The following is a 23,825-nucleotide window of genomic DNA, read 5'->3' as shown; positions in this document are numbered from 1 at the left end:
CGGCTCCGAGTCACGACGAGGGGCAAGTTTTGGTTTCCAAGGGTGTTTTTATTCCTCTTCAACGTCTCTCCCATACAGAGCCGCCTTTTTCACATGTCCGCACGTCACTTTCCTCTCTTTTCATCTGATCGCGGTGGTGCCTTTACGGGCAGTCGGAGAAATCAACGCCAACAAAAAAAAATACATCCAGCCTAGTTAAGACCATACCAAAGACTATAAAATGGGACCCATTGCCTCCCTGCGTGTGTGACGATCATTGGGACTTAAAAAATAAAATAAAATAAAAAAAAAATAAAATAAAAAAATAAAAAAATTGGGTGCGTATTATACATGGGTACAGGCTTTTTTCCAGCATCAACATGCCATTTTTAGGGTGCGTATTATACGTGGGGCGCATTATACACGGAAAAAAACGGTAAGTCGCTCCTTATTATAGCCCCCCCACCCAAACTATGAAAAAAACCGCGACTTATAGTCCGAAAATTACGGTATATGTGTGTGTGTATGTATACATATTTACATGGATGGATGGATGGATGGATGGATGGATGGATGTAATACAATGTAATGCCTCCTCGTGGCCACACACTGTAACTGGGTGCCTCGCGGCTTCAGGCCAAATTGCAGGGAGCAACAGTGGGCACTTAGGTGTGACATGCAGGCCCACCGGCGCGTGGATATGCCCTGGCGTCCGCTAACCATTGTCCCAGCTATGGGTTAAATAGCACCCCCGCTGCCTTGTGGGTATTGTCTGGAACGAAAAGGCTAAGGGAGCAAACCCCGACAGAAAACCCGACTTGGACTCCGTTAGGCAGACTCATGCTTTAAAAAAGCACTGTTCTGGCAACTCCTGCAGCCAACCTGCTGCCAAATGTATCGGTTCACCGTTCCTTTGGATGACAACAGGAAGGCCGAGAGGGGAGCCCTGCTGTCACGACTCGTTCCCGGTCGTTTTATTATGTGTATATGTTGCCATAGTTTCAGTTTGCGTCGCTGTGTACTCGCCCCTCCCCTCCTGTCTGTTCACAATCTATGTAATCACCATCACCTACCTCTCGTTACCTGTCTTGTATTTAAGTCCTGTCTGCCCCTCACTCCCCTGTCAGATTATTCTTGTCTCTCATCTGTAGTCTCGTCTGTCCCCTTGTTTCTCGTCGTTTTGTCTCGTCTTTCTGTTCGGTTAGTTTCTCTGCAATTTGGTCTGTCCGTCTGTCGGTTACCCCTGTCACTCTGCCTCCGTTAAGTTATGTTAGTTTGCCAGTTCTGTTGGTTTGTTCCCCTCATCCTCCCTTCCAACTACCTTTTCCCTCAATAAACCCTGGTCCAAGCTGTATTTGGTCGCCCAGCTCCACTCACTCCGTGACACCTGCTGCCTGGGAAACGCAAGGCCTCCATAAAACCTGCCCAGGCTGCTTGTGCACCGGAGAGGAAACTCCAGCTCCACCAACCAGTGGAGACACAACACGGGAGGTTAGCAGTTACCGGTTCGGTTATAAGCCCTTTCTTATTGGTGTAGAGTATGGGCGCCACGGGCTACCTCCGACGGTGAGAGAGATGTTCGATCTCATTGGACAGCTACCGCCCGCCTCAAGCTGGGCAGCCCCCAGCCAATAAGGTGCTTTCCCGCCACAGCCTACCTGCTTCATCGGGTGCATGGAGCTCAGGGATCCTAACAAGTGGGCTGTAAATTCACGCACCAAGCAACACAAAGAAATTACAGAAGATTCCAGCATTACGCCTGGGGTGCTGGAATGTCAGGACTATGACACCCGGGCTCAGTGACAACCTACAAGAGATTAGTGATGTCCATAAAACTGCAGTTATAAACAACGGACTCCCGAAGCGCAGAATTTACATCTCGACCCTCCAGGAAACACAACGCCATAGAACTGGCTCACTCAAGGAAAAGGACTATACCTTTTTCTGGCGAGGGAAGCCCCCTGAGGAAACCAGGGAATACGGAGTAGGGTTCGCTGTCAGGAACACACTCCTGGGAGCAATGGTACCACCCACAGGTGGCTCCGAGAGAATCCTGGCTCTCTGCCTCAATACATCCATGGGACCTGTCCACCGAGTGAGTGTGTACGCTCCAGCACTTAGCTCCCCCCAAGAAATAAAAGACAGGTTTTATGAAGAACTCGAAGCGACTCTAAAAAACATCCCCAGCCGTGAACAGCTCTACCTAGTTGGTGACTTTAATGCAAGAGTCGGAGCCGATCGTGACTCCTGGCCATCCTGCTTGGGACACCATGGCATCGGTAAACTGAACGAAAATGGGCAGCGACTTCTGGAGTTCTGCACATATCACCATCTCTGCATCACCAACACATACTTCCAGATCAAATCCATCCACAAAGTCTCTTAGAGACATCCACGCTCAGGTCACTGGCACCAGTTAGACCTGATCATAGCATGCACGTCTGATCTCAAAGGCATCCTTCAAACACGCAGTCTCCACAGTGCAATTTGCGACACAGACCACTCCCTTGTGCTCTGTAGAGTCAAGCTACAGGCAAAAAATCTACGCAGATCCAAACCAAAGGGAGCCCCCCGCATTGACAGCAGCAAAACAACTGGCCCAACCAAAGCTACAGCCTTCCTCTGTGCCTTAGAGCAGTGGTCCCCAACCACCGGGCCGCGGACCGGTACCGGTCCGTGGGTCACTTGGTACCGGGCCGCCAAGCCGCACAGAAATTTTTTTTTTTTATCGACGATCAATTAATTCAGGTCAAGACACTCGTCCCGGTCACGTGACATGTTTCCCCAGTCGAGCCCGCAAAGCTAATATGTGGCGACAGGCTAACTAACCAGGCAATGAAGCATTCAAAACTGCTTCAACACATGGAGACCAAGCATCCTGCAATAAAAGACAAACCTTAATCACTTCGGGTGTCATTGTCTCCGATTACGTCTAGATGGGACCGGCTCGTTTCTGAGAAACAAACTCAGTGCTCCCACTAATTCAACGTAATGGTGAGTTTTATTTTTGTCATTTGTACTTGTTTTTATGATGTCAGTCGTATCATTTTATTTCATCGTATTTATATATTTATTATAAATGTATTATTTATTTATATAAATGTATTATTTATTTATATAAATGCCGGTCCGCGAAAATATTTCTGACATGTAACCGGTCCGTGGCGCAAAAAAGATTGGGGACCACTGCCTTAGAGGATTCCCTTCCCGACCCACCCCTGCCTATCTCTGCGCAGCAGTACTGGGATAGCTTGAGGGATGCCATACACAGCACGGCCCTGTCAGTCTTAGGCGAAAAGCAGGGAAAGCCAAACGACTGGTTCGATGACAATTTAACAACATTGGCACCAATCAACGAAGAAAAACGCGTCGCCCTCACAAATTATTCTATAAAAGTATTCTCCAAACACCAAAACTCTACAGGCCCTCCGATCTCCTAGGGGGAAACTTCAACAAGCCTCTAGACAGGGGTCTCAAACTCCAGTCCTCGGGGCCGCATTCCTACATGTTTTCCAAGTTTCCCTCGTTAACACACCTGATTCAAATGATCAGTTCATCCTCACGTTCTGCAGGAGCCTGATAGTTGAATCAGGTGTGTTTAACGAGCGGAATTGGAAAACGTAGGAAATGCGGCCCCCGAGGACTGGAGTTTGAGACCCTGCTCTAGACGTTGTGCCAACGACTATTGGCTGCAGCTCTGCAGCAACATTCAATCAACTGCTGACACAGCCAACATCAGACTCATGTTCGACGGCATCAAAAAGGCACTTGGCCCATCACCCCGCACAATTGCCCTGTTGAAATCAGCTTCGGGAGAAACCATCGCTGACCGCTCTAAACAGCTGGACTGGGTGGAACACTACTCAGAGCTCTATGCCAGGGACAACAGTGTCTCTGATGCAGCCCTCAAGCATGTAGGGCATCTACATGTCTACCTGTTATGAAAGAGCTCGACATGGAACCAACGACTGACGAGCTAAACAAAGCAATTAACAGCCTGACCAGCGGAAAAGCTCCAGGCACCGATGGGATGACAGCCAAAGTCCTCAAGTGTAAGAAGCCTGCTCTTCTGCATAGACTACACAGGCTCTTATGCCTGCGCTGGAAAGAAGGCTCTGTCCCACCGGACATGAGAAATGCTAACATCGTCACTTTGTACAAAAACAAGGGAGACAGGAGTGACTGTAACAACTACCGCGGCATCTCCCTACTCAGCATTACCGGTAAGCTCTTTGCTCGAGTTGCACTAAATAGACACCAAGTCCTCGCAGAGAAGCTCTACCCACAGTCACAGGCAGGGTTCAGAGCAGGAAGATCAACTCTGGATATGATCTTCACCCTGAGACAGCTGCAGGAGAAGTGCAGAGAGCAACATAAACCTCTCTACATGGCCTTCGTCGACCTTACCAAGGCTTTCGACCTGGTGAGCAGGAGCGGCCTTTTCCAACTGGTGGAACGGATAGGTTGCCCCCCAAACCTCCTCAGCATCCTCCAGTCCTTCCACACTGACATGAAAGGTACTACTGTTCAGTACGACGGATGCACTTCTGAGCCCTTTAACATCCGCTGTGGTGTCAAACAGGGATGCGTGCTGGCACCCACTCTGTTTGGGATATTCTTCTCTCTCCTCCTGAAGATTCTCCTCGACCAGTAGAGCCAAGGATGTCAGGGCCTCAACCTGACCATCAGCCGAAACAAAACCAAGACAATGGGCCAGGGGACCACTGTCCCACCCTCCATCACCATCAACAACTACACACTGGAAGCTGTAAGCAGTTTTACCTATCTTGGGTTTACCTGCAATTTGTCACTCGATGCTGAGGTCAGCAGCCGGATTGAGAAGGCAGCTTCTACTTTTGGAAAACTGACATCCAGAGTATGGCAGAACAGCAAGCTCACCATCCATACAAAGGTACAAGTGTACAGGGCCTGTGTCGTCAGTACACTCTTGAATGGCAGCGAAGGCTGGACTCTTTACTCACACTAAGAGAGAAGGCTAAACTCTTTCCATCTGCGTTGCCTGAGACGTATACTGGGCATCACGTGGCAGGACAGGATCATAGACAGTGCAGTCCTAGAGAGTGCACAGCTCCCCACTATGCTCTTCCTGCTGAAGCAACGGCATCTCCGTTGGCTGGGCCATGTCTGTCGGTTGGAAGATGGTCGTATGCCAAAGGACATCCTATATGCAGAGCTAAAATCAGGCAAAAGGCAAGTAGGCCGCCCACTGCTCCGCTACAAAGATGTCTGCAAACAAGACCTCAAATCCTTCAACATCAACCCAGCCACCTGGGAAGACGTTGCCCAGGATCGTCACAAATGGCAACAGGCTCTCCGAAACGGGCTGCAGACCCACGAAACCACCCTGGCTCAACACCGAGAAACGAAAAGGAAGTTGAGGAAGCAGCAAGCCACCATGCCCTCACCATCACCAGATCCGGCCCACACCTGTGACATCTGCGGCCGTGTCTGCCTCTCACGGATTGCACTCACCAGCCACAGGAGACGCTATCTGAAGAAGACCTAACCTCCAGACGCAAGAAATCTATGGTCGTTCGAGATTGTGATGCCGAAGAGAGACTATGTAATTAGATTAATGAATACAATGGCAGTTTCCATAATATGAGTGAGGCAGAAATGGTTTTGTCTTTCTTTTTTTTTCTTTTTCATATTTGGTAGTTTCATCATTTTGATGTAGAGCAGGGGTTCTCAACTGGTTTTGTTCAAGGGACCACAATTGTCACCAAGAAGCAACTCGGGACCACTGCTTTAGTGGAATATTATTTTATTTTGTCCTGAAAGATAATAGACTATTTACCGTGTTTTCCCATGCATAATGCGCAAAATTTAACTAATTTATTGTCCTAAAATCTGGGGTGCGCATTATGCATGGTTACAACAATTTTTGAAGAAAATCTCCCTCGAAATAAAACTTGAAATCACACCTTTCTTCTTGTTTGTTGTCAATCGCGCATCGCATTCAGCCATCCTGCCCAACACAGTCAGTAAAATTCATAATTGACGACACATCGTTTGATGCGATGATGCAATCCTTGATGGTGTGTTATTGTCAAATATTGTTTGTTTTTTAATCTCCATCGCAGACCGGATATCATATGGAGGCCGCCATTACAGTATGCGCAGAACGGATGCGCAAGACACGTCAGCTATATAAAGAGCGAGAGTTCAGTTCTCTACCTATTAGTTTCAATTCACAGTTTAATTAGCAGTTTCAATCAGCAAATAACAAAATGCGTATTACAGGTAATATTTTATTTCACAACACTTTGCCTTGTTCCTTTCTTCTCTGCTGTTCACTTCAAACACGCTCCATACGAACACAATGCTCTCGTATCAGACGCTTGCTCGATCACCTGCTCGTTTGCTGTCACAATGTACCCGACACAAATCCGAAACATTTCTTCGCTATCGAGTTTGCTAGCGCATGCGCAGTGATAATGACCGGCAGAATAACATCCGGTTGTTCCCGAAGATGATCTTTTTTCTGAAATAATTTTACGTTTACGGACTTAAGTAAGAGTCAAAATTTGGGTGCGTATTATACATGGGTACAGGCTTTTTTCCAGCATCGACATGCCATTTTTAGGGTGCGTATTATGCACGGGGGCGTATTTTACATGGAAAATTACGGTATTTGCATCTGTATGTCTATTTTGGGAATCTCAAGCGACATTTACTAAAATAATGATGAGTAAATAATTCACAAAATCAGCTGGAAAATAAGTCAAGTCTAAATAATAAATCAATATTAGTTTTAAAAATGTTACAATTATTTTCCATTTCCAATTTTGCGGACCACCTGCAACACCCCATGGACCACTAGAGGGCCGCGGACCACCGGTTCATGATCCCTGATTTAGAGCAATGGCCTGAAGATTTTGGCCATTGCTACTTGGCATTTTATTGATGAGTCTTTGATGCAAGAAGCCGTTAAGACCTGTATTGATACACTGTACAATGCACTGAGATGACAGTTTTTAGGTAACACTGAAATTTGGTTTCATTAAAAATTCCGAAACTGTTGCATCAGTTGAACATAAAGCCAAACATATACCGTTTTTTTCCATGTATAATGCGCAAAATTTAACTAATTTATTGTCCTCAAATCTGGGGTGCGCATTATACATGGGTACAATTTTTATTTATTTATTTTTTTTTTTTTATCCGGATATCATACGGAGGCCGCCATTACAGATGCGCTTTCTTCTCTGCTGTTCACTTCAAACACACTCCATACGAACACAATGCTCTCGTATCAGACGCTTGCTCGATCACCTGCTCGTTTGCTGTCACAATGTACCCTACACAAATCCGAAACATTTCTTCGCTATTGAGTTTGCTAGCGCATGCGCAGTGATACTGACCGGCAGAATAACATCCGGTTGTTCCCAAAGATGATCTTTTTTCTGAAATAGTTTTACGTTTACGGACTTAAGTAGGAGTCAAAATTTGGGTGCGTATTATACATGGGTACAGGCTTTTTTCCAGCATCGACATGCCATTTGTAGGGTGCGTATTATACATGGGGGCGCATTATACATGGAAAAAAACGGTAGCTATAAAAATATATTTTTAAAAAATCCAACATTTGCCTTGCAGATCATCTAGTCATTTCTTATGATATTTGTATGTTTCTTTCCAGGCAACTTCAGCAGCAACAGGCAGAGTTGGAAGTTCACCAGAGGGACGGTCTTACGGCTTACGATCTTTCCCAGGTAAACAAATTATAAATTCATAAATCACCCAAGCTGGTAAGGCAGAGATGGGTTTTTTTTGAGTAAATTTTAATTGCTCAAATACCTTTTAATATGAATCTGATGTGGAGTCTTTGTTACTCAAAGTTGTAATCCTCCTATCATCTCATCCCAACTGCCAGGTTCCTGTAGCCAGTGTGAGCAGTGGAGTGCATGAGGCAGGGAAGAGCATTGACAAGCCAGAAGCTCTTTTTTCCCAGGAGAGAGATTCCCGTTTTGCTGAGATGTACAGCAGCATCTCTGGATGTATGTCATACTCAGACACAGTTAGACCCCCATATGAAATATTGCTTTGCAGTTACTTCTTATATTTTAAAACGGGTAAAGCCCTGAAGGTTACCATTTTGTTTATCCTATTTCATCTTAATTCATCTGAACAAACTTTGTATTTAGCGGATTTAAACTTGCTAATTGCTGCTTACTCAGCTTATGACTCTATCACCCATACAACGCAATATTTTTCTCTGCCATGTTATTAACTTTAATTTTAATCTGGTGTTTCTGTGTATGTGCATAGCGGGTGATAAGAAGATGATGGTTCCCTCCTCTACAGCGGGAGGACAGCAGCTTTACTCTCAGAGTTCTCCGTTCCAGCAGGCCCATGCTGGAAAAGGTTTCAGGTACATGTCATAGTCACTAACTATCTTTTTGTCATTTTCAGTTCTTGTAGCGCGCTGTGTACATGTGTGTGTGTACCTCTCTTTCTAGTTCCTCTGTGATCCATGTCCCAGGTGTTAATGACATCCAGCCGTCAAGTTCATCCAATCAGAATCTAGCTCAGATATCAAGACAGATCAACCCAGGCCAAGTTGCTTGGTCAGGAAACCGACCCCCCTTCTCTGGCCAGGTATTACACATGCACACATGCACACATGCAAACATTGACGTACTTGTCAGCCTCGGGTGTGCTTTCCAGTGCTGCCAAATGGTTTCTCAGCGATTTCCGTAGCATTCCTGTTCCATCTTTGCTGCCAGATGAATTAGCCTTTGTTTGGTGTGCGTGTCAGTGTGTTTACACATGCACACTGGGGTCCATAGCAAACTTTAAATCCCTATAATGCAAGGTAAGGGTTAATGAAACTTTCCAGCAAATGAATCAAGTCACTGCAGTGAGATAATTTAGAGGAAAACAGGGTTTCTGTTCACCACCTCTAAGCAGATGGTAAAATGTGACATCATGTTCAAGTTTACAGCCTGACCAAGTTTTGAGTCCCATTTTGGCCTTTTCACCAAAAGAATGTTCCAAACTCAATATAAATCAGTCTGAGCAGGATGACGGACCCATCTGCGAGGGCAAATAAATTTCACAGATTGTTCTAGTTTCCAGGGTACTTTAGCTAAGTTTATTGGAATGGATGTCGGATGGGCATTGAACGAAATTAATTCAAATCAGAGCTTGCATTGCACTAAAGATAATGGCCCAGATATCCAGATGTCCCATGTTGTTGAACTTGTCTGCAGTCTTGTTATGGGCATTCACACCTAAATTTAAGATTATTTTGCATTACTATGATGCTGACTGACATTGGTGTGAAATAATATAAAAAGTTAACAGTGAACTGTCTGCTGTTTTATGCTAAACAATATCCATACTGGTTGTACACAGCGCTCTACCAAAATGTTTCAGTACGACTAGTAAATTACAAGGTCGCATCGCTTTCAGCATTACGGCAAATGTGGTCAGGGGCATCACCGAAGTAATAGCGGTAAACATTCATAGTATGAGTCTCATACTGTGCTTACTCCTAGTCGAACAACACCACTTGTGTGTATAAAGACGCCAAAATGACACGCATGCCACTATCTGCCAATGGATTGTGGACACCTGGGCTGATATATCGGTTTTCGCGAAGGCAGGAATAATAACTGACTGAACTGCCAGGGAATAGCAGCGACACTAACACGGATAATGACGAGAGGTAGCCGGGCATAATGAATGCCGCACTCACCCAACTGTTCAATTCAGACACGGAAGAGGAAGAATTCGACGGATTCGTGGATGGGGATATGTAAATATTAGGGGTGTAACGATTCATCGATACACATCGATTAATCGATATAATGCTCTACGATTTATTGGCATCGATGCTAAACGTAAACATCGATTTATATCGCCGTGTTTGACCTCGGACATTAGACGCGACTTTATTTGAAATCCAGTTCATTGTCGGCTTGCTTCCCTCTTTCCGGGAGCAGTACGCGTTGTGTTGTGAGCAGAGCAGGCACGTGAAAGGGGAGCGACAACTACGCGGCTCCGGGCGGTGCTATGGCTAGTGTCCCAAGAAGACGAGGAAATTCGCTCCCCTTTGGGCTTCAAGTCATTCGTTTGGAAGCACTTTGGATTCCAAAGAAAAGATGGCTCAACGGACAATAAAATATTGTAAATAAATAGTTCAGTAATGCACTTTAAGTTAATGGGGTATTAAAAAAAAGAAAGAATATTCATTTTACTTTACTTATATGAGAAAAAATATAGGAATTTGATAAAGTTCAGTTTTAAAATAAGCACTTTGTATACTACAATACTCTTGTAATTTCCTAAATAAAGAGTTTGCAGTACCTTGTTGATTTTACGTATGAATTGTTATAAATCAGGATATTGTTCTATATTTTTTATTTAAAAAAAAAAAAAAAAAACGATCGTGGAGCACTATATCGTGATGTATCGTGAATGAATCACAGCAGGCTTTAAGATATCGGCAAATATCGTATCGTGGTTCTTTGTATCGATATGATATCGTATCGTGACAAAACCCGCGATTTACACCCCTAGTAAATATGCACATTAACGTTTGAACGTCGTGTTATTGTGCGATATTGTATTGTATATCGTTTCAACTGTTAAAAAAAAATCAATTCGGACACGGAAGAGGAAGAATTCGACAGATTTGTGGACGGGGATATGTAAATATGTACATTAACATTTAACAATGTCATGTTATTGTGCAATGTTTGTATTGTATATCGTTCAACTGTTCAAAAAAACTTCAATTCGGACACGGAAGAGGAAGAATTTGATGGATTTGTGGATGGGGAGTTGTAAATATGTACATTAACATTTGAACAACGTTGTGTTATTGTGCAATGTTTGTATTGTATATCGTTCAACCGTTCAAAAAAACTTCAATTTGGAGATGGAAGAATTCGACGGATTCGTGGACGGGGATATGTAAATATGCACATTAACGTTTGAACAACGTCGTGTTATTGTGCAAAAGTTTGACTAAATACCTCATTGACTGGTTTGACATTCCCTTTAGCAGAACTCCATCTAGTGGATGCATAACGCAACCCTAGTCAACCCCAGTTAGATGTAGTAGCTTCTATTCTATGCGCCTTTTAATCCGGTGCGCCCTATATATGAAAATATTTCTAAAAAAAAAAATTCAATGAGGATGCGCCTTTTAATCCAGTGCGCCTTATAGTGCAGAAAATACTGTAATTACATACCTTGATTGTCTGGATTCTTAAAAGATGTAAATACGTATATATGTCACTTGCTGTGAATGAGTTTTAAATACCACAACACACGTTTTTTTTTAGCCTGCAGTTGACTATATTACGTATTTCATTGACAGATGAAGGTCAAGCATGGTTTGTTTCCAATGCCTCCTGTGGACACGCACACGGTGTCTTACAGTGCTAACAGGCCTGACTTTGGAGCCGGATTATATGCTATATACTTGTTTTTTTATTCAAATCTCGCAGGTTTGCTCACAATACTTTGCTCTGTGCTGTCAAATTTACATGACGTTTTTTCTGTCGCGTTACATGGTCTTTACATCAAATGTACATTCAGAAAAAAACAACATATATTTCTCTAGCTCTCATATTCATTGTTGTACTGCAAATATCTAACCCGTATCTAAACATTACAGTCCAGTAAAGCCCAGTCCAGTCCTTTTGGTATTGGTACGGGCCACAGCTACCAGACCGATCCGGCCTCCTACAGTCCTCTTTCATCCCCAGCCACATCATCCCCCAGCGGCAATGCCTACTCGGGACTGACAAACCGCAGCACAGGTTTTGGTGAGTTCTTTGCATCCTATTTTTCCATCATTTTGGAAAAGGCTGGATCTGTTGTGGAATCAGAACAATCATATTTTTGACAGTTAGCATTTGTATCAAAAAAGGCTTTCCTACCAAAGCAGTGCACAATCAAGTAGATCAAAAGTATTCCAATATTTCAGTGTTTTGTGTCTTTCCCTTTAGGCCCTAATTTAGAATTCAGCTTCACAAAGGGAATTAGATAATGTCCGAAGGGACTCAGGTTAGTGGTTAAATAGTAAATGGGTCTTCTTAAAAAATTCACGAGCCCTCTTAAATTCCATTGCCGTTCAGTCCAGGATGCAAGGTCATATGTCATATCGGTCAAGGATTGACATGATTTTTCTCATTGGTAATCAATAATTGTCTTTGAATTTACAGTATTTTACTTATTCATGTTACAGAAGATAGCAAATCTTGGACAAAGTACACAGGCAATTGTATGATGTGCGCTCTCGTTATTGGAACTGGTTTTAGAACATCTCTCGAGTTAGTCAACATTGCACAATTTGTACTAATGTATTTTCCATCAGCATGAAAAGAAGTAAGAAGAAGATTGATAGCTAATGTTTTTGATAGACTATATTCAGTGTTCAAGTAGTAGTTCAAAGTTCAGAATGCGCAAACACAAACAATCGGCTGTAGGTGCCAGACTGAGGTAGTAGAAAACAAATGATGTTCAAATGAAGTATTAAATGTGCAAAACATTTGCATTTGCTTTAACTTTTAATTTTTTTGTGAATGTATAATTTCTTAACTTGTTCACCCAAAGAACCAGGAAACGTGTAGAATTTGGGCTTTCAATGTTAAATTACTGAAACAACAAAAAACTAAGAGCAATGTGGTTCAATGCCATTGAAAGCACTACAACTTCTCAAAAAAATCCTGAATGCTCTCATAGGATATGATACATTATCGTTGGCCTATGACAAGAAAATGCGAGTGGGGCTGCTCATAACACAACTGAGTTTACATCGACTGAAGCTTCATCACGCTTTCTTCATTCCTCCAAGCACACGTCACATTTTTATGACGCATGCTCTGTGCGACTGTTTGTGGTTGGGATTGCCAAAAATCTCCCCCATCCTATTTAAGCACGGTGTGTTTAGCAGGGTTTTATTTTGAAGTCTAAGTAGAGAATGCCTGGCAGTCTTGAACGAAAATGCGCTGCCCTTTAAAAATCGTTCATTGGCCCCAGAATGAGCCTGTTCACAAAAACGTTCACAAAATGAAACTGTTCTACGTTCAGTTCACGTTCGTCCAAAATATGAACGAGTTCATGAACTTTCAGGTACAACACTGACTATATTTAAGATTATTTTAAAAAGCAATTGCAAAATTTGTATACACAGTAAGTATACAAACCAGCATCCGTCAATCAATGCCGTTCAATTAGATTTTTGATTTACCACATGAGAAGTTGGAACCTCAAAAACCTTAATGTACTTATGAAAATAACACTTACAAAAATGAGTGAATTAGGGCTCAATGAAAAACAAAGAAGATGAAATGATCAAACTAATCATGTCTGGTTCCGTAAAATGAGTCCAGAATGCATGTTTGCCCAAAGTTGCGTTATAACCCAACCAATAGTTTCACTCACCCAATATTGCCAATTTCCGGGCTACATGATCACTCTGAAAATGGAATGGGAGAACGCTGACAGCCTTGGTGTGCATTCAGTCAGACCTGCTCGTCAAGCAGCTGCTCACGCCTCCTGCTGTTTGTTGTCCACATAGTGAGTGCAATGAAGCTTGCCCAGCGTGGAACAGCTACTTGATGGCCTTTTAATGGACACAAACATTAGCCAAATGGATTATCTCTGCAGTGCCACTTGTATAGACCGTTTGTAAGACAAATTAACCTGCTTAGAGCCATGCCGTTTACATGATCTGCTGCACGTTTTCGTAATAATTTTAATAAAGAGTTTGTCTGAACCTCTGTGCAATTTGTTAATTACTTTCCATCTGTAATTTTAAAACATCTTCTATAAGATATTCCTTCATTTGTCCCACAAGGGGAAATTCCGATTTGTAGCAATATGTAAACCAGATGCACACTCGTTTCATTATGCTGAAAGAGAAAGAATGCCTCGCATGAATGTGTTTGTGTCTTAAGTCATAGTATGCATGCTTGTGTGTGCATTTAAGTCTATACATTTTCGCCTTGTAAAATGTTACAAATAAACAACATCGGAAGGAAATGCAATGTAGCTATGCTCTTGACTTACAATAGTAACTTACAAAATTTCCCCTAAAAGATTTGGCACAAATCAAAATCTGGTTGAAATGGTCACTTGAAACAAAATTGGGCAATAGGTTCCAGACAAATTTTAAGATGTTTGTAATATTACCTATGGAAAATATGATATAAAAACACCTGCAAATTAGAGTAAAATTATTACCGTATTTTTCAGACTATAAATCGCGTTTTTTTCATAGTTTGGGTGGGGGGGACGACTTATACTCAGGAGCGACTTGTACGTGAATTTTTTCACAAATTTTCAAAATTCAAAAATCTGCAATGTAGTGAAACCGCGATAAGCGAACCGCGATGTAGCAAGGGATTACTGTAATCTGAACTGGAACTGCGGCGCGGCGCATACATGGCGGTGTTGTACATCAAGGACAAAGGATTCGATCATGGGATTTAATGACTTGGCGTGACAGAGATTGTTTGATAAAATTGTTGTTTATAATTATATGGGCCTGTGGAATATTTTGAAGTGCAACCGCCGTCAGCGGCGCGCACCCGGCCGGCATTGTTGACATAAATGATTTGGAGTGACACAGATGGTTTGATAAAGGTGTTATTTATGTTATAGTTATTTGGATAACTGTCAATGCTACGTTAGGCCCGTTCTCAGCTCTTCGTTTGTGTCACGTTATCATACCGTATCGTTTAGCCTGTTGTTGCTCGTTCATGTCTGTTCTTGGTGTTGGATTTTGTCGAATAGATTTCCCCCAAAATGCGACTTATACTCCGGAGCGACTTATACCGTATTGGCCCGAATATAAGACGATGTTTTTTGCATTGAAATAAGACTGAAAAAGTGGGGGTCGTCTTATATTTGGGTTCTAGACATTATACCCATTTTCACTTGTGCGCAGCGGTAAGTTAAAGGTTGCTGGTATTGACTGAGCATGTTGCTGTGATCACGTGCGTCTTTGACACAAAGTGAGTATATACATTTCATTGTTACTACTGTCCACTGTTGTGCCATTTGTCCGATCGCAGTTTGCTTCGTGTGCGCGCCGTTTGATTGACAGCTCCGGCACGCTCATAATCGATTGAGTATGTTGTTGTGATCGTGTGCGTCTTTGGCACAAAGTGAGTACATACATTTCATTGTTACTACTGTCCACTGTTGTGCCGTTTGTCCGATCGCGGTTTGCTTCGTGTGCGCGCCGTTTGATTGACAGCTCCGGCGCGCTCCTTCAAGTTTGCCTCGCATTGTACTAGTAGCCGTTACACAGCGGCACGGCAACTAAATGTCGCCAGCAAATGTATTTTGTTGTCTCGATCGATGACTTATGTTTGGTGTGTTGCCGAGAGTATTTCATTTATGGTTATTTATTATTATTTGCCAATAATTCAGTAAAGCAATCAAAACTGAACCACATCTTCCCTGCTGTGTTCTGACCGACACCCGGGGGCGAAAAGAGCATAACCATCCGAGCCAACCCCCTATACCAGGGGTGTCCAAACTACGGCCCACGGGCCAACTGCGGCCCGCGGTCCAGTTTTTATTGGCCCGCAGTAAAGAAGAAGTACTGGGCAGTCTACCGAGTTAGCGGAAATATGCTAATTCGCGATCGTGCTAACACGCGCAAACGGACCTCTAAAGGAAATTAAACGAACATTTGGAGCAATACTACATTGTCCTAAAGGTTAGTTTGTAAAGAGACGGTTGCCTTGTTTAAGGATTTCAACTTAAAGAGACACTATCAGACTAAACATGCGAACAGCTAACAGGGAGTGACCGCGCTGATAAAGTGAAGCAGCTCCAAGCTGAACTGGCATCACAACAGCGATTCTTCACACGGGACTGTGAGTCAAAAATAAATATTACTAAAGCAAGCTACGAAGTGGCCATGTTAAGACTGTTGATGTTATGGACCTGTAGACCTGACACAAACTATTATTTTCTGAAAGATAATGTAAATGACAAGAGCAAAATTCACTAGTTTTAAGTTTTAATAATAACAGACAACTTTGCATTACTTATAACTCCCGTTTAAAATGTTCATGAGGCAAAAGTAATTTTAAACTCATGTAAATTTAAGGTATTTCATACAGTTTGTTCAATGTTATCTGACTCTTCAGATATGAATGAAAGGCAGAATTTGTGTTTTTAGAGTTGTTCACATCTGCCTGAGTGACTCATATTTGGTTATTTTGTCATTTGAAAAATAAAGACAATTGTGACAATGAAATTTGTTTTATAACAGTGTGTATTTGCATGACATTTTTGTAGTTAAAAAATGTCCGAAAAAACTATTGGCCCCCGGGACCCTTCACTTTATCAAATCTGGCCCTCCTTGCAAAAAGTTTGGACACCCCTGCCCTATACAGTCCTCAGGCTCCCCAACAATAGCGGTAGCAGTTTGCATTATTTTATTGCAAAGTTTTTCCTTATTCAGATTTGTTTCAAGACTACAGTTACAGTTAGACTTCACTTTGATGCAGTTATTGCAATTTTGTTGTTTTATCACAGTAGATTGGTTTATTTACATTTCAAAAACGAGAAGCCATTCATTTCCAAATGTGACTGCTTTTTAGTTTACTTATTTGCATGATTTGAATGAGGCAAAATAACATGCTTTTTCTCTCGAATATATTGTTGTAATCATTTGTTTCAGATGTAATTATTTTCTGTGTAAAAATTAAATTTGGTGTTCAAAAAGTCTTTTTTCAAACTTGAGTCTTGAAAAAGAGGGGGTCGTCTTGTAATCGGGGTCGTCTTATATTCAGGCCAATACGGTATGGTTTTTTTTCACTTTATTGTGCAATTTAATGGCTAATGCGACGTATATTCCAAAGGGACTTTTAGTCCAAAAAATACGGTATCTTTTTTTCTCAGCCTAAAATACAGAAATTTGCAAATTAATGTAGTTGGCAATGTTGAACTCCATTTTTAAGTTTTTTTTTATCATGATGATGTTCTTTTAAAAGCCCTAATTAGGATACTTTGTAGAGTAGGGCATTGAAAACTGGGAATCGAGTGGGTCAGTTTTCTCAGAATCGTTCAAATATCGGTGCTGAAATTTGATTCCTAGTTAGCCACTTGAAAGAAGCACAAACGAGGAAGAACCGATAGAAAATGTTTGCGCAGCCCCTCCTGCTGCCGAAGCTTCAGTGCTGGTGACGACAGCTCATTTTCACTGGCTGCTCCTCTCGGTCAGCCTTTCTGCCCACTCTACCACGCCTGGGCTGTGGAGGGGACTTTGTAGGCGCACTGTGCTCTTTCCAGCTGTGTTGCCCACCAGGACTCTGGGGTGGCAGCAGTCGCCCTTCGCTGCTTTGGCTGATGTCTAGCCTTTAAACTGGTTAGACTCTTAAACCGAAGTCTCATTTCAATGGGGAAAAGATGATTTGAGATACGAGTGCTTTAAATAGCGAAAGTGGCCAAGGAACCAATTACACTCATATCAAGGCACCACTGTCTGTGATACTATGTACCGTATTTTCCGCCCTAAAAGGCGCACCTAAAAACCTAAAATTTTCTCAAAAGCCGACAGTGCGCCTTATAGGCCAGTGCGCCTTATATATGACTTAGACTTAGACAGAACTTTATTGTCATTTTGTCAACACTAGGTGTGTACAAAACGAAATTTCGTTGCATACGGCTTTCAACAATGTAGAGGTATTTCGGCTGGTTAAAAAGTGACATTCTATATAAAAATATGAAATAAGATAATTATAAAGTACAAAGTGCAGCAGTGATAAAGTATGTAAACAGTGCAGGAGACAAAAGCAGTATTTACAAGTGTGCAGAGGAATGCTACGTTTGAATGTTCAACAGTCTGACGACAGCAGGGAAAAAACTATTGCAGAACCTGGTGGACCTGCAGCGGATGCTGCGAAACCTCTTCCCAGAGGGCAGCAGGGAGAACAGTCCATGGTGGGGGTGTGATGGGTCACTGATAATATTTCGGGCTCGGGACACGCAGCGCTGGGATGACAAGTCCTGAATGGAGGGAAGAGGAGCCCCGATGATCCTCTCTGCTGTCCTCACCACTCTCCTCAGGTTCTTCCAATCGGAGGCGCTGCAACCTCCACACCACACCGAGAGACAGCTTGTCAGAATGCTCTCTATGGTGCTTCGGTAGAACGTCCTCATGATGGGTGGGGGCAGGTGGGCTCTCCTCATCCTCCGCAGGAAGTACAAGCGCTTCTGTGCCCTCTTGACCAGTGTTGTGGTGTTCACAGTCCAGGTGAGGTCGTCTGTGATGTGGACTCCCAGGAATTTAGTGCTGCTGACCACCTCCACAGCTGAGCTGTTGATGATCAGTGGAGCGTGGTGAGGCTGGTTCTTCCTGAAGTCGACGATGATCTCCTTCGTCTTCTCCACATTCAGGATCAGGCTGTTTTCTCTGCACCAGCCCACCAACTGCTCCACCTCCTCTCTGTAGTCCAGGTCGTTGTTGTCCCTGATGAGGCCCACCACCGTTGTGTCGTCTGCAAACTTCACGATGTGATTGGTGGTGAACCTGGGGGCGCAGTCGTGTGTCATCAGGGTGAACAGCAGGGGGCTCAGGACGCAGCCCTGAGGGGAGCCTGTGCTGAGGGTGATGACATCTGAGGTGTTCTGTCCGACCCGGACTGACTGAGGTCTGTTGGTGAGGAAGTCTAGCAGCCAGTTCCGAAGGGGGGTGCTGAAGCCCAGGTGTTCCAGTTTTTCCACCAGATGTTGTGGAATGATGGTGTTAAACGCTGAGCTGAAGTCCAGGAACAGCAACCGCACGTGGGTGTTCCTCTCCTCCAGGTGAGCCAGGCTCAGGTGAAGAACGGAGGAGATGGCATCCTCAGTAGAGCGGTTCTGCCGGTAGGCAAACTGGAACGGATCGAATGTTGGGGGGAGTCTGGAGACGATGTGATCTTTGAGCAGCCTTTCGAAGCACTTCATCATGGTGGGAGTCAGTGCCACAGGTCTGTAGTCATTCCATGAGGTGATTTGAGGTTTCTTCGGCACCGGAATGATGGAGGCAGCCTTGAAGCACACTGGCACTTTGGCTTGGTCCAGCGAGATGTTAAAAATGTCTGTGATGACACCAGCCAGCTGGCCTGCACATTCTTTGAACACCCGCCCAGGTATGTTGTCGGGGCCTGGGGCCTTACGTGGGTTGACTCTTCTCAGAGTCTTCCACACGTTGGCTGAGTCAAGGCAGAGGGCCTCCTCTTCCTGGTGGGGAACAGTTTTAACTGCAGGAGTGCTGTTTAGTGCCTCAAAACGTCCAAAGAAGTTATTTAGACCATTCAGGAAGTCAGCATCAACCTCACCCACCGGGGGGGAGGGTAAGTTGTAGTCCGTGATCGCCCGTATGCCTTGCCACATACTCCTGGTGTTATTGGCGTCGTGGAAAAAATCCTGAATTTTTCGACTGTGGCTTCGCTTTGCTAGCCTGATGGCACGGTTCAAGTTGGCTCTCGCTGTCCTCAGTGCCTCCTTGTCGCCAGACTTGAAGGCTGAGTTCCGTGCTCGTAGCGTATGACGTACATCCTCAGTCATCCAGGGTCGTTGGTTGGCTCGCGTGATGATGTTCTTAGTGGTGCTGACGTCCTCGGAGCATTTGTTGATGTAGGCTGACACAGTCATGGCGTACTCATCAATGTCGATCTGATTGTCATATGTTGCTGCTGACTTGAACATGTCCCAGTCAGAGCACTCAAAGCAGTCCTGGAGTGCCTCCATGGCCCCCTCAGACCACACCCTCACCTGCTTCACTGTGGGTTTTGCTCTGATCAGCAGGGGCCTGTATGCAGGGATTAGCATAACAGATAGGTGGTCTGAAGAGCCGAGGTGGGGGCGGGGGGCTGCTCTGAATGCATCCTTTATATTGGTGTAAACCAAGTCCAGAGTGTTCTCTCCCCGAGTTGGAAAATCCACGTGTTGGTAAAAATGAGGGAGAATAGTCTTCATGCTAGCCTGGTTGAAGTCCCCAGCAATGATGAAAACCCCCTCTGTGTGCGTGGATTGCAGCTCACTGATTGTCCGATAGAGAACCCTCATGGCCTCTTTAGTGTTAGCGCTAGGAGGCACGTACACAGCCGTGATGCTAACAACAGTAAACTCTCTGGGCAGGTAGAAGGGTCTGCAGTTAACAGTCAAAAGCTCGATGTCCGAAGAGCAGAAGCTGGCGACAGATCTAGCATTTTGCACCAGTTGTTGTTGATGTAGACACACAGCCCACCTCCTCGGGATTTACCGCTTAGCTCGCTGTTTCTGTCGGCGCGGAATGTAGCGAGCCCCTCCAGGCTAACGGCGTTGTCCGGCATTGATGAGTTCAGCCATGTCTCCGTCAGGATGAGAGCGCAGCAGTTTCTAACTTCCCTCTTTGAAGAGAGTTCCAGTTTTAGATGGTCCATTTTATTATCCAGTGAGCGGACGTTGGAGAGGAAGATGGATGGAAGCGGCGGTTTGTAGGGGTTAGCTTTAAGCTTAGCCGTTAGCCCACCTCGACAGCCGCGCTTTCGCCGCCGGTCACACCGCCTACGCTTACTCCTCCTCCGGCGTGTGCTGCCCGGCGAGCCCGCTGCGTCGTGAGCTTCTGGGGCTAGCGCCCTAAGCACTCCGAGGCTACGCAAACAGACTAGGGTAGTTGTGGCTACGAGTCCGAAAACACTTGATGACCGTACCTCCAGCAGGCGCTGGCGATCATACACTAATCTACTGGATGGATAAACTAAACTTTGTGTTGTTTGTAGTGTCCTAGGCGACATATTTTGCGAAAATCCTTGTCGGATGTTGAGACCCGTAGCGGCCGCGGCCAACTGGGGCGCCGCCATCTTGGATATGGATCAATTGATGAATTTGTTGATCCATACTGGTTGTACACAGTGCTCTGCCAAAATGTTTCTGTACGTTTTAGTACGACTAGTAAATTACAAGGATGCATCGCTTCCCAACATTACGGCAACTGTAGTCAGGGGGCGTCACCGAATAGCTGTTGTACCCGCGAGGCTATTTCATTTAAAAATAGGCTGCTCTGTTAATGTTTCGAGTAAATCTACGGATCGATATGGAAGGGAAACATAGGTAAGTAGTACCAATGCGTTAGATCGAACTTTAGTCAGTTCCGATCATTTTATAGGAGATCGTTTGAGAAACGCGATTGTTTACACTTTGCTGAGGCTCATGGGAGATTGCGAGCTGAGGCTCGTGAGACTTTGCGGATGGCTAATGCTATTGCGATAGCTGCTATACGTACCAGGCTATTTCATGTCAAAATAGGCTGCTCTGTTAATGTTTCGAGTAAATCTACGGATCGATATGGAAGGGAAACATAGGTAAGTAGTACCAATGCGTTCGATCGAACTTTAGTCAGTTCCGATCATTTTATAGGAGATCGTTTGAGAAACGCGATTGTTTACAGAGGGCTCGTTGGTTATTGGCTAGTGGATGCATACCGCAACCCTAGTCAACCTCAGTTTGATGCAGTATAGCTTCTATTTTATGCGCCTTATAATCCGGTGCGCCTTATATATGGACAAAGTTTTAAAATGGGCCGTTCATTGAAGGTGCGCCTTATAACCCGGTGCGCCTTTTAGGGCGGAAAATACGGTAATGTGTATAATGTGTGTTATTCCAGACGTGTCAGGAGAGAGCAACCAGAGCGGAGGTCAGTTTCAGGGTAGACCCAGTGAAGTCTGGTCCCAGTGGCAGAACCAGCATCACTCCCAGCAGGCTGGGGAGCAGCATACACATCCCAACGCGAGCCAGACTGAAGTGTTTCAGGTGATAACGCACATGCACACATGCACACACAACACACGTACTCACACCAAAGAACAATTTAGAGTGCACCTACAGGAGTTTTTTGGAGTGTTCAATTTATCTACTATGTGTGTTTTTGGGATTGCGGGAGGAAATACTCACAAAAAACTCACGCAGGCATTGGGAGAATATGCAAACCCCACACAGGACCACCAGGGGCTGGAATTTAACCCACGGCCACTGCACTGTGAGGTGGACGTGCTAACCAGTCGACCACCGTGCTGCCCGTTATTACTGATAATTCTTCATTTTAAGTCAGAAGGAAAGTGGAGTGTATTGAAATCATGAAAACAAATATGAGAAGAGGAGCAAGATGAACTAATTTGGAATCAATCATGCTACCCAAGCAGAGTTGCATCTTGCACACAGTGTGTCACTTGCATTGAATTAACTCTTGAGTGCCCGCCTTAGCTGCTGTATATTTCAAAATTTATGATGGTGGTATTTCCGCTTTAAATGGTCGGATGAAAATAAAAGGAGAGTTGTACTATGTTCATTTTGTTTTCACTTGTCAATTATTTTCTGGTTCTTTTATCACAAACAAGAACCAGAAAATAAAAGGATTCCATTGTTAAGTAACAACATTTGAAATTATCTAAATTGTTGCAAAAACATAATTGTCCTATTGTAGTGCAATAAAAACATGTAAGTACATTACAATACATTGTGGAGAATAGTGAAACATGTCTAAATCTAAAGCTGTCATAGAAATTTAAAAAATGTGTATTATTTCTTTTGTTATGAGTATTTACAATAACAAATTTTATTTTTGTAGATTTTCATAGTCTTTAATCTAATTCAAGGATTGAAACTTCTTGATGAACTGTCATAGTACTAAAATAGTAATCATTTGTTTTTATCTTTTTCTCAACAAAATAGAACCAATAAAAATGTCGCTCAAGTACTGGCTCAATAAGCAGTATCGTCAAAAGTAGTAGTATTATTGAAATTATAATGATACCCACCGCCCTAACCGGTAAACCCTCTCTTGTTTGCAGGACATGTTACCCATGGCTGGAGATCCTACTCAGGGAACAGCCAACTACAACATTGAGGACTTTGCTGACCTCGGCATGTTCCCACCATTCTCCGAGTAACCCCTGCCATCTCCTGTCACTCTTCCTTTACAATGGAGGAACTGGACTGGTTTGGTTTGCATTCATCTCTCATGTTGTGTCGCAATAGGAAACATAGCTGGGACACCAGCTCACAATTGATGTGCAGCACATTGAATGTCAGGGTGCACACATCAAGCACACATACAAACATACAGTCCACACACGTTTGGATCCGACGGTCTGCAGTATGTATTTGTGAATATACCTCATCAATGAAAGACGGGTCCTATTGCCAAATGGACCCATGTCAATGTATCTTTGTTTGTGCCAGAAATGGAAACTGTCTCAATGATGAATGCAAAAGATGTCTGCTAAGACAAGAGATAGAAAGCATCGGTATTACCAGAGGAGTTCAACTGGTTGATCTTTGAACATCTGAATTATTTTATGGTACATTTTAGTCCACAGATGCATGTGAAAACCATGTATAGGAAAATTGGTTGTTACACTCCCAGAATGTCTGGCCCTTATATGCTGGTGGACCCAAAGCTGCATTCTCTGCTGAGGATTAGGTTTAATAATAGTAGTTTAATTGCCTTGTTTATGCATTTTCAGTTTGTCAGATGCAAAACAGGCACAGCATTCTGAGTGTGGCATCGCGAGGTGTAAGATGCGTATTGGGCAAATTATACATATATTTTTAGATCCACAATTGGTCAAATAAGGCATAGGATTAATTGTAGAACAAATGTAGCACTTACCCACTAACGCAAAGGTCTCATAGGACTGGCTATGGCAGGGGTGGGCAATTCCGGCCCTCGAGGGCCGGTGTCCTGCATGTTTTCTATGTCACCCTGTTGCAACACGCCTGATTGAAATGGTCAGATAATTGGCAAGGTCTGCAGAAGCTGGATGACAATCCTGATCATTTGAATCAGGTGTGTTGCAGCAGGGAGACCTATAAAACAT

The 23,825-nt window shown here is 43.8% G+C and overlaps 1 protein-coding gene across 8 annotated transcripts in view; it reads left to right on the top strand.

Moving 5' to 3' along the window:
- Positions 1–23,587, top strand: part of arnt2 (aryl-hydrocarbon receptor nuclear translocator 2) — a 119,246-nt gene extending 95,659 nt beyond the window's left edge. For 7 of the 8 annotated variants that reach the window (XM_037247316.1, XM_037247315.1, XM_037247314.1 and 4 more), the window contains 7 exons: positions 7,643–7,715; positions 7,877–8,000; positions 8,272–8,374; positions 8,463–8,601; positions 11,633–11,783; positions 21,614–21,759; positions 22,797–23,587. In XM_037247316.1, the coding sequence (XP_037103211.1) occupies positions 7,643–7,715; positions 7,877–8,000; positions 8,272–8,374; positions 8,463–8,601; positions 11,633–11,783; positions 21,614–21,759; positions 22,797–22,895 (835 nt within the window). In that variant the 3' untranslated portion in view covers positions 22,896–23,587. The remainder of the gene's footprint in view (positions 1–7,642; positions 7,716–7,876; positions 8,001–8,271; positions 8,375–8,462; positions 8,602–11,632; positions 11,784–21,613; positions 21,760–22,796) is intronic. The other variant, XM_037247319.1, reaches the window with a different exon arrangement.
- Positions 23,588–23,825: the final 238 nt, after the last annotated feature.

Source organism: Syngnathus acus, chromosome 3 (genome assembly GCF_901709675.1).
Source record: "Syngnathus acus chromosome 3, fSynAcu1.2, whole genome shotgun sequence".
Classification (NCBI taxonomy): Eukaryota; Metazoa; Chordata; class Actinopteri; order Syngnathiformes; family Syngnathidae; genus Syngnathus; species Syngnathus acus.
The sequence above is the reverse complement of the archived record's forward strand: the minus strand, read 5'-3'. Positions and strand labels throughout refer to the sequence as shown.